General features: G+C 34.8%; 1 protein-coding gene across 1 annotated transcript; it reads left to right on the top strand.

The window, feature by feature from the left end:
• Positions 1–7,518: 7,518 nt before the first annotated feature.
• Positions 7,519–10,770, top strand: LOC132181379 (cyclic dof factor 2). The gene is made up of 2 exons (XM_059594572.2): positions 7,519–7,851; positions 9,378–10,770. Exons 1-2 carry the CDS (start codon positions 7,636–7,638, stop codon positions 10,683–10,685), a joined length of 1,524 nt encoding a protein of 507 aa, XP_059450555.2. The 5' UTR covers positions 7,519–7,635; the 3' UTR covers positions 10,686–10,770.
• The last annotated feature ends 1,477 nt before the right edge of the window (positions 10,771–12,247 follow it).

The raw sequence follows: 12,247 nt of genomic DNA, 5'->3' as shown, positions 1-12,247 counted from the left end.
ATAATTATAACATGTCAAATTACAGATATGCATCTGAAACTCATGAGCAATTGCATCTATTTACAGAAGCGTGTGACGCTGGTAATGACTTCTTGGGGGTAATTATATCCGAGGAAGAAGAAAAACAAACCATAACAAAGTGCTCCACTTAGATCAGGAAATCTAACGAAGTCAACAAAGTTTGCGTGTTTGAAATAGGATTTTTTAGAAGAACGAAGAAGTTTCAAAACTTCAAATGGAAAAAAGAAAGAAAGAAATCATTGTATGGACCACCATGAGATGACATAGGCCATACTACAAGTCTTCTGGTGAAGTTTCCAATATTCTGGTCCATATCAATCAACCACTAACCATTGGAAAACCTTTCAACGCCATGACGATTGCTTTAGCATAATAAATCATGAAAGGGATCTCGATCGGGTGTAATAAGTTGTATTGATACAGATTTTTGTACAGTCAGATTGGCGATGTAGCTTTTCCTACAAAACAAAAAAGAGGTTGATCGAAAGCCCGCCTTTAGGACCGAAAGCACTCCAACGCTCGTGTCAATTAAGGTCATGTAGAAAATTGAATAAAGAACAAGAAATAAATTAGAATCGAATTTATCTATAACTCGGGAGTGTATTCCTGTTTATGAGAGATCATTTGGCCAATATGGTAGCATAGATCCCAATAAAGTTCATGCGGCCTGATTTTACTTGTGGAGAATATCTTAATAGTGTTTTCATTCATTTTCTTTTACTGCCCTGGTTATCTTTCGTGTAGAGATTGATTGAGTGATTTTTTATGTATATCACCAAACTACAATACCAATAATTTCAAATCTCACTTGTTCAGAATGATGTTTAAATAAGTGTTCGAACTTACTTTTTCAAAAAGTAATTTAATCGACAAAAAATCACGCTTCATAAAGTAAATATTACTAGTTCGAATCTCCCTTCTACTTTTTCTTCTCCTAATCATTGCACCCGATTCCATCCCGGAGGTAACAAAGGAACCCATTTTTTCATATTTTCATTATTTATTTATTTGTCCTTTTGCTAATTTTTTCTGACACGAGAATATCCATCTTGATGAATGGTATTCCACAAATGATAAGATCCTGGCCGTTCACTATAAAAATTAAAATAAAATATTTGGGTGGCCAGAATGATGCGGTGTCTCGAAGTAAAAGAGAGAGGGGAGGGGAGGGGGAGTTGGTGATTGGGACTAGGGAAAGTGACCATCACTTCTTCCTCCACTTAAAAAAGTGCTGAAATTTAAAGTCTTTTCTCTTAGTCTTTATGAGACACTTTAAAGTGGTTCAACTAATTAACTTATCATTTCGTAGCAAAACACATTGTTCACTACTTTTTTTTATAAACCATGTACTTTATTATTATGTTCATTACTATTACATTTAACAACTATCACGTCACCGTTCATTTAATCGAATTTGTAAGCAGGGTAGGTAGGGACGCAGCCAACTTTCAGTTTGGAGGGACCATGGGCTAAAAACTTTTTTGAGAAGAGCCAATTGATTGAATTTGTAAGCAGGGTAGGTAGGGATGCAGGCAGCTTGCAGTTTGGGGAGACCATGGGCTAAATTATTTTTTGGGAAGAGCTAATTGACAAAAAATACATTAAATTATTATTATTTTTACATTAAAAATTCTTTTTTTGCCTTAATTTTTTTTTTCTTGTAATTTGGGGGGGGGGGGGGGGGTCTAGAGCCACTATCGATCCCCCCCTAAATCCGTCCCTGAGGGCAGACGTGATATAATGTGTGTAATTTTTTTATTGCGATATAGACTTTTCAAGATACAAAGAAAGAGAATAAAAATAAAGAAATAAAATAACCCAACTAAGATAGACTACAAGCACTTCATAGCCCTAAAAGAAATTAAGAAACGTGAAAATCACTTGAAAATGCAGCTTTTGACGACCACATCTGACTATGATGGATAAAATCATTGGGATAAAAGAACTTTTATAAACTTAGATCTAATTCGGCTTTCAAAGAAGCCAAACAGACTAAGAGATGACTACTTCGATCTAGTCTGGCTTGGAAGGAAACCGAATAGATTAAGAAGAACAACAACAGTAGGAAGGGGATCTCCAACACAAACAAAAGTCATAATTTGGGTTAAGTTGTAAACAACAACGGAAAACACACATAAACTCCCTTCATATTATAGGCATATATATGTGTGTTTAGATGTACAACATTTGCCCACAAAAAAAAAAAAAAAAAAAAACGTTTCATACATATTAACAAAATGATGCTAACTAGAACCGCAACAACTTTCCAGGCCCATGATTGATAGGTATGGGCTTTTCATGGATGGGCTATATGGCTATTGGGAAAAGTAGGTATGCTTCACCAATTGGTTTTGGGTTGGGGTTTTTTTTACCAATCCATCCGTCACCTCAACCCAAATTGGCCTTGGGTTTTGGCAGGGAAGAATTACATGTTTTGTTTTTTTTCCCAACTTAATGCTATTAAAAAAAAATATTTACTTTTTACATGTTTAAAAAATACAACAATTTTATAAATTGAATTGAAAAATAACTCTATCCTTCCAGTATTGTTTTAGAGCATTCTAATTAGACTAGTCAAAGGTTATTTTTACTAGCCCGATAGTAAAAATGAAAATGGGCAAAAAAATTGTCCCATATGACTGGCCATTTCAACTAGAAAAAAAAATGTTTAACTACTATTAACCGCTGAACATTATAGCTCAATAATGTATAAATAAACTAATAAAATAAATCAATAGGCTTTTTTTTTTTTTCATTTTTGAAAATAGTGAAGGTGAATAAAAATAATAATATTTGAAATTGAATATTGAAAGTAGATAATTAAAAAAAAAAATGTAAAAATGTAAATACTTTACTAAAATAAAATAAAAAATGATTTTTAATGGATTGAGTGTGATCCTCGAGAGAAACTGAGTTCTCAAGCATTAGCTAATAAGCTGCTCAAACGTGGCAAATTTATAGAAACTCACGCGCATAATTTGTGTAACCAGATTAGGATAAAAAAGGACATTTATCTGATGATGTGTAAAAACCCTTTTTATTATATTTTTGACTTTCTAACAGCCTTTTCGAACCAAAGCGTTACACGTGTAAAGCAAAATATATTAAAGCAGGCCGGCTTTTTTGTCGTCGTACACGTGTCGGTACCAGAGAAACTCATCCTAGCGAGTAAAACAGCTCAACCACTAGGAAAAGATTCGTACGTTGCTCCAAAAAGTCCAGTAGGTGCTTCACACATGTACCGCAGTGGACTCGTGTGATCCAGATGATAGAAAACGAACGCTTGGATTGAGGCGAGGGTGACCTTTTTTGAGAGGGATAAAGATACAACTTTTCAACAAATAACTTTTTTCTTATTTTTTATTTTTTCAAAAAATAAAAAATAAAAAAATTTCTCAAGAAATAACATTCTGGTCTTTTTTTTATAAAAAAAAATGGTATTTTTCTTCATAAAAATAGTTTTTTTTTTTTTTTTTTTTTTTTAAATATCATATAAAAAGAATTGAGCCAAAATTATGCTAAAAAATTATGCCTTTATCATCTTTCGACATTTTTTGCGACACTTTTTGGTTGTGGGGCGCAATCCCATTTTGAACATGTATGACGTGTTTGCCTACCGGTGGATTTTTTAAATGTTCTCTGCTTACGTGTCAAACGGGGGCCCAATTCCACGTGGTTTAGATAGAATCGGATGTTACCGATAGAAATCGGCAAAAAATCGGGGAAAGGTCGGTCTACTGGGGAGTCTTTTGTCGTTTCTCGTTTGGTTAGGAAATTACCGGTTTGGTGTCGGGGAAAACAAGATTTGAAAAGCACGGCAAAAACCAAAAAGAAAAGAAAGAAAGAAAGAAAGAGCTCCCTTTGCTTGGCCTATTACAAGAAAGTATTGACAAAATTGATGGAACGTACGTAACTTTCTCAAAAATGGTTGCATTCATATCCATCCTTCGTGAAGTTCATCTACTTGTTGCGTTTTTCTTAATTGCTTTAAATACATAATTTATTCAATAGAAATGTTCAATTTCTTTCTTTTACTCATTTTTTATATTCATTTTCATTAAAAATAAAAAATAAACAAACTCATATGATAGATTTAATGATGATTTTTTTTTTTAAAAAAAAAAAAAGACAACAAAAAATATGTAGAAAATTGACACCAAAGTGACCAAACACACTATAAAAAGTCTTTTTTTTTCCTACTTCAAAATAGATACTTTTAGAAAATGACAAAAAAGTTTAATAAAACAAGATGCTTAGAATTCAATCTTCCTAAATTGACAAATATTTTAAGAGAATACCAAAAATAAAATTGTACATATATTAAGATGAAAAATAATAATATTTAATTTCAAATAGAAAAATATTTATTTTCATTTTAACTTTTATCTTATATATATTTTTGTTAAGTTGGTATACTTCATTTATTATTGATTTGATTTCTCTTCTTTTTTCTTTTTTTAATTAAAGGTAAATAAAGCATGCTAAATCAACAGAAATATATGTCAAAATATAAACAAACATTTTTCAAATAAATATTTAACAGTAGTTAGTAGGAGTGGCAAAACGGGTTGACCTGCTAAGAGTAAAATAAGCGAGTTATAAAGGAGTCAATTTATGTATGATTTTAACCCGTTAATGATAAATTTAAATTCAATAATTTTGTGTCGAGTTCGTAAATTATATTAAAATTGCTAGCCTAATTAGTAGATGACTTCAAAGAAAAAAAAAATGTCAGCTTTTATACTCCATCTACTTGGATTGGGTGGCTGAAACATGTGGATAGGAGATATTTGCAAAGTTCGAATATTTATTGCGACAGAAAAAGGGACGAAAAGACGGTGGGCCAACTTCCATTGTGATCCACATGTGACCTAATCCTATTAATAGAAATAAAAGGCCAAAGCAATTCATCATGATTCCTGTCTACCGTAAAAGGCTGGCGAGTTTTCAGCGAATATAGCCAAGTAAAACTATTGCTGACTTAACACCAGTACGTAGAACAGAATAGCGCGCCGGCCCTAGATTTTCTTCTATATAAAAAACTTAAGAGACCGGGATGGAGCCGGCTTTGATTTTGAAAAAATATTGAGTCAAAATATTTTTTTGAGAGGAATTAATTGACAAAAAATATCTTAAATTATTTTTTTTATCTTAAAATTTTTTTTTGCCTTAATTTTTTTTTTTTTTGTAATTTGGGGGGACGAGGGCCACTACTGATCCCCTCCTAAATCTGTCTCTGCCTAGAGTAGGGAGGAGGGAGCTTTTAATCCGGCCATTCTTTTGTTCATATTCCACTGCCTCCGTCCTCCCTCCACTGTGTTGTGCCGCTCTTCACCTCCCTAAAATAATTGGATTTTAGATCTAGTTTTTCAAATCTATATTAGTCTCCTCAACTGGTTTTGCTCAGCCACACATTGGCCCACCATGTTCACCGCTTCTCAGTTGCCCATCGGCACAAAAACGGTTCTATTTCCTCCACCACGCGCCGGTCTGTGTGCTTCGCCTCCCTCGCGCCAGCTGTTGTAGCTGTTTGCTGGATTTTTTTTATTGTTTTATTGTTTTTTTTTTTAATAAAGGTTTGACTTCTCTTTATATCTACTTTCATGAGTGATCTTTGAGGTTAAGGTCTTTGTCATGTTTTTTGAGTCGAGGAGGATTAGTTTCTGTATGAGGGTTTTGCTCCATGGCCAAAAAAATAAAAGTTGAAAATATGAGCTACTATGTATTAAAATGAGTCTGCCTCGAACTGTTCTATAATTAAAATTTGGACATGGGTTAACGGATGTTGAAGTCATAGATAGGAACTGATTGTAAGATTTGTATGTTTTGTCTTTATGACATTGTAACCTCATAACTTTGACTATAATTTATCAGAGGTTTATGCTATTTAATGTAAAAAATTGATGCTCTTGATATTTTTTTAATAAATAAATATAAAAAGATTCCCGTTTAAATTGTGGACTTGACACTAAATTGTACGTTGGTTGGAAATTGCATTTGGCAGCCAACCAAAATTCCAAACGACTGTCTGAAATCTGAATGCAAGGTAATGTTGTACAATTTTTTAGATTTTTACATTATTACTTTTGTTTGTTTCTAATTCAGTGGGCTGATATATATATATATATATATATATACACCTTATCAATTCATGTCCTATGAATCCATAAGAGCATCTTCAACAATTTTCTACTTTACCTACCTTTTTTGTTTTTTTTCTAATACAAACTATAACATATTTTCTATTACCATCTATATTTTCTTTAAATATTTTGTATTGTTTTCTTATACCAAGAGAGAAGAGAGAAATGATTGTAGCAAAGAGAGAGAAGCCAGAGAAATGATTAAAAAATAAAAATAAAAATACATAAGCTATAGTGATCGCCTAAAGTAACTAAACAAGAAGCAAAATACATATTTTAGACAAGGAGAAGACATGTTGGACATGATTTTTGTTTCATACTAACTAAATATACACAATATAAAGGTTTTAGAGTGTCTGCCGGAGATATTTTAATGGAGATTTTGGTAAATAAGAAAACAAGAATATAGATGGAATGAAGATAATGCCAACCCAAATAAAAAGTCTATAGATGTGTTTCTTTTTTGTTGGCAATAAAACGTACAAAAATTATAAGGAAAATTTGGACACAAGAATATCTTGAAAAGAATAAATAATTCATATAGAATGCCTAGAAGTAAATCAAACATAAGATTTTTGCAACAAGAATATCTTGAAAAGAATAAAGCCACATTACAATTAGGAGGACACCAAGATAACACTAGAAGAACACTTAGCATTTTCTTTCTAAGAATGTGAATACCAACAAAAAAAAAAGAAAAAAAAGATTAAAATGCTAGGTGCTATTTTAGTGTTATTCTGGTATCTTCCCAACTGTGATGTGACTTTTAAAATCACCAATAGATTAAAAGTAAATAATGATAATCTCAAATTTAACGATAATTTTAAAAGTCACATCACAATTGGTAGGACACCAAAAGAATACTAGAAAAATACATAACATTTTTTTTTTAAAAAAAAAAATGTTAGATTAAACTATTAAAATGTCACCCAATATATGAGGAATGCTATGCTTCCCTAATTTTTTTTTTTTTGTTTAATTGCTCTTTAAAAAATTTGTCACAGTTCTATAAGATATTGACATAATTGTGATACATCAGTGTAGCATGTGCAGATATGTATACATTGAAAATTCAAAAAAAGACCAAAAGAGTGAAAGAGAACAAAAAAGAAAGAGAGACTGAGGGAAGAAGATCTCTTAAGGCCACCAAAGAAACTCGTGTTTACATTGGCAAATCAAAAAGACCAAAAAGAGAGAGAGAGAATAAAAAAGAGAAGAAAGAAAGGCCACAAAGAAACTTGTGGCTGAGAATTGCCCCTCAACCTGCTGACGTGGCATCCCACCAGCCCAAACCGGGATCAAGAAAACGTATAATCGACGAGACCACGACGCCACACTCACTCACACACGCACACCCAACGTGTCAGGTTTCTCTCTCTCTCCCTCTCTAGAAGTGTGAGTGTGTGTTTTTTTTTTGTTTTTTTTTTTGGGAAACAAAAGCGGAGAAACAAAAAACAAAAAGTGACAAGAAATGTCGGAAGCGAAAGACCCGGCGATCAAGCTCTTCGGGAAGACGATCCCAGTGCCGGAGATCCCGGCCACCGGGTTGGCGGACTCTACCGGAACTCCAGCGGCGTCTTCGGGTCCGGTGGTTGACGATAGTACCGATCAGGACCATGATTGTTCGACCAACTCTTCGCCCGAGGCCAATACGGACAGAGATGTAGAGGAGCGAGAGGCTGAGAAGGTATGTGATTCGGTTGACTATTTGGATTCTGGGAGCGACCCATTATTTTGAAGTTGGGAAAAATTAATAATGAGTCGGTCTTAGTTGGCCTTGGTTGGTTTGAAGGTTTTGTTGACTTGGTGTGGTGGGCTCGTTTTGTTTCTTAACGATGATTAGTGGTTTTTTTTTGGCTGTGATTTGGTGGGTTTAGGTTCTGTTGATGAGCTTTTGGATGGGGTTTAGTTTGATGTTTGCTTCAGTGTTCAAAGTTGAGATTTTTGGCCATGTTCTTTTGGATGGTTTTTTGATTGGTTTCTATTTACAAATAAGCGTATCATAATGAATTTTCTTGAGTTAGTTCAGGTTGATTTTGATTGGTTTGGAGTCTTTTGGTCTAATATATGTATAGATTAGCATAATCAAGCAAGTAGCTTTTTCATTTTCTGCTGAACGACATTTGATATTTTGGTCATTTTGATAAGGTTATGCATATTAGTAGCTGGATTTTGGATATTGGCTTTTTACGAGATTTCATTTATGCTTTTACTTCTTTTGTCCGAGAGAAATTGATTTGCAACTAGATTTTTTCAGCTGAGGGGTTAGATTACTTTTGGGCAAACAAAAGACCTCGGATTTCCCCCCCCCTTAATTTCTCTTTTAGCAATATAAAGTTAAAGACTACAATTTTTAGTCGCGATCATTTTCTCTGATTAACTTTTGTTTGTGAAAAACCCCGTCTCCAATTGACTTCTTTGAGTTCTGTGAGGAGTTTCCTAATTCTAAGATCAAGGAGAAACTAGTTTTTTACCCTTACAGTCGTCTGGGATTGATTTATTTATTTTTTCTTGAAATGATTTTCTTGACTGTTGCATATCGGTGTTTATGTGTATTTTTAGCATTGCCTTATTTATAGCTTGGTTCAGTTACTCCTTAGGTGGCTTTTGAGTGCCTGGTGTTACAATTATTTACTTTGTGCCTGGTGAGAGTATGAATATACTTGCCATAGTATCTTATAGAAAGTTCTTGTACCAAGTTTTCCGCTTATCCTTCCTACCCTGAGAGAGAAGTTTGAATCTTTTGGCAACAGTTCCAGACCCGGTCTGTTACAGAAGATTGGGTTACCATGTCTTTTCCTAGGTACCTTGGCAATAAAGTAAGCTTAGGAATGCTTGAATCTTAACATTCTAGATATTTATGACCCCAGAGGATTGAGCCCTTGTTGGGTAATGAGAGTAGTTGAATCTTTTTCATAAGTGCTTCAAAGAGGTATAATACTTTGGTTCTAAAATGACCCTTCTTTCTTTTAGTAGGATGTGATTTTGTCAGTCAATTCAACTTGTCTGCGGTAATTAGTATGGTTTGGGTTTGGTGTTGAATTGGTTAACAACATTGCAAATACCCAAAAGATTTAGGAGAAATTTAGTAATTTTCTGTGATTTTTATAAAGTTCCCTGAAAATGGTTCTGATTGTAATGGTCATAATTATATTTATGCTTCCATTTATCTTTGAAATTTGCTGTTCTCATTGGAAATTTTGATCAATTCAGGACACATTGGGAGAAAAACAAACTGAGAATAAACAGAAAGATGGAGGCCCACCTGTGCCTTCAGAAGATTTCATGAATCCAGATGCAACCTCAGGAATAAGTGAGAACCCTAAAACACCCACTGCTGAGAAGGATAGTGCCAGATCAGAACCTTCAAACCCTGATGAAGAACAGAGTGAGTCTAGTAATTCACATGAAAAACCTCTGAAGAAACCCGACAAGATACTTCCATGCCCCCGCTGTAATAGCATGGACACCAAGTTCTGTTACTACAACAATTACAATGTCAACCAACCTCGTCATTTCTGCAAGAACTGCCAGAGATACTGGACAGCAGGCGGGACAATGAGGAATGTGCCTGTGGGTGCTGGTCGTCGCAAGAACAAGAATTCTGCTTCTCACTACCGTCACATAACTGTCTCTGAGGCTCTCCACAATGCTCGTACTGATCTTCCAAATGGAGTCCACCATCCGTCATTGAAAGCTAATGGAACTGTTCTCACATTTGGCTCGGACGCACCCCTTTGTGAATCAATGGCTTCTGTGTTGAACCTTGCTGATAAAACAGTGCGGAGCTGCACTCGAAATGGATTTCATAATCCTGAAGAAGTAAGGATTCCAGTTTCTTGTGGAGGTGAAGAACATGGGGATGATCGATCAAATGGAACTTCAGTCGTAACTTCAAATTCAAAGGATGATTCAGGCATAACTGCATCGCAAGAGCAAGTGATGAGGAATTGTCAAGGCTTCCCGCCTCAACTTCCATGTTTTCATGCGGCTCCTTGGCCTTATCCATGGAATTCAGCTCAATGGAGCCCCCCCATTTCACCACCTGCTTTCTGCCCTCCAGGCTTTCCTATGCCGTTCTACCCTGCCCCAGCTTATTGGGGTTGTACTGTACCAGGCGCATGGAGCATACCATGGCTTCCTCAGCCATCATCTCCTAACAATATGGCCCCAAGCTCTGGTCCCAACTCTCCAACCTTGGGGAAACACTCAAGAGATGAGAACATTCTCAAATCAAGCAACTTTGGGGTTGAAGAACCACCAAAGGAAAACAATGCTGAGAAATGCCTTTGGATTCCAAAGACATTGAGGATTGATGACCCAGGAGAGGCTGCAAGAAGCTCTATATGGGAAACACTGGGGATTAAGAATGACAAGGCTGACACGATTAGTGGGGGAGGGCTATTTAAGGCATTCCAATCAAAGACTGTTGAGAAGAATAACATATCTGAAACCTCACCAGTCTTGCAAGCCAATCCAGCAGCATTGTCGAGGTCACTCAACTTCCACGAGAGTTCATGAATTGGAAACTTCTAATTTTGTAATCAGTTCAATGGTGGTGCAAACAGATTCGGAATATGGCGATGTTCAACTGGTCCATTCAAATTGCCATCAACCGTGTATGCCATGGGATCAATTCGAGTTTGCCAGCCTCATTTCTCAGAATTGGAGACCAGTCCAACCGAGAAGAGCAGAGGAGGATTATCCCGCCATCTCCTCATTAGGAGAAGATAGCCACGTTTAGTTTAGCCATAGGAGCTGATTTCATGAGTTAGTATGTAGGTGCCTTCTGTTTTGTAAGATGGTTTGCTGAGTTCATGTACATACTTCTATATGAAATAGTGAGTGCTAGATCAGTGTGTACCAAAATCCCAGTTGTACTTAAATAAATTTGGGAATTGAGTTAAAATCCAACTTCTTCTTCTGTTTTGTTTTGTTTTTTTTTTTTTCCCCCAACTCTTTCTTAGGAATAATGTTACACTTTACACTTATTTATCACTCGTGTCATATTGATTGGCATGACGTGTTTTAAGAGGATTATATACTTTTGTTTTTTTAAGTGGTTGACATTATAAACTGCTTAAAATACGTCATGTCAATTGGTGTGACATGAATATGATAAATGGGTATAAAACATTATTCTTTTTTCCTAGGTATTTTATGTGCATTTTTAACTCGGTTGAACTTGATTTGTGACCGAGGTAATTTTAAGATTGCCTTCCTATGTGGCTCTAGCATTGTATAGTACACATTCTTTGAAAAAAAAAAGAGGATATTAAATAGAATAATGCAACCAATAATTTGTTTACAACTTATTAATATGTGTTAACATGTGATTGGAACTCCATCATCCACTTAAAAGAAATTTAAACTATCTAATGTTTTAAATCTCATATATCTTATTCTTTATTTGAGCTATTTACTTTCACTATTTCATTTAAATATATATTTTTTTCAAAGCAAAAGTGATTTGCATGTTTTAGGGTAGAGTTCTTTTTTTTTTTTGGGTGAGCTATAATGCTACTGTATCAGCTCACTAATTTTTGGACTGAAATAGGCAGCTGGGTGTGAATGTATTGTGGCTAAATTAGATAGAAAAGTTCTTGTAGGCCATCAACTTGGAAGATAGTGTTGGATTCTTATCACAAAAGGCCAAGCACCTTTCCTTTCCATTCCAAAAGAATCCAAACACCCAGCACCGAAAAGGTGGAAAGCTGAGATAGAGGTTTTCCTTTTCTTCACTACTTGTTGCATTCTTTTCTCCTTTTCCTTTTGTAATCCTTTAAGTGTTCATATCTCCATTCAGTGGAGCAAAATCAACATAATGTAAAAAGAAGACAAATAAAATATTAACCCAAACAACCTTTTTGAGTCTTGGTTAGTTCTTCACAAATGACATTAATATGCAAAATTAACTTTCATTAGACCATATAACTACGGAACTATTTGACTTCATGCCTCTAAAAAGTCATTGGAAGACATTCACGTGGACTTTTTTTGTCATTATAAACAAAGCTTGCCCACCATGTGTTATGGTGACATGAGCTGTTTTTGGGACCCAATGCACGTGATGCCAGTAAGCC

Source organism: Corylus avellana, chromosome 5, assembly GCF_965113065.1.
Source record: "Corylus avellana chromosome 5, dhCorAvel1.hap1.2, whole genome shotgun sequence".
Taxonomy (NCBI): domain Eukaryota; kingdom Viridiplantae; phylum Streptophyta; class Magnoliopsida; order Fagales; family Betulaceae; genus Corylus; species Corylus avellana.
Note: the sequence above shows the minus strand (reverse complement) of the source record. Positions and strands in the feature narration are given on the sequence as shown.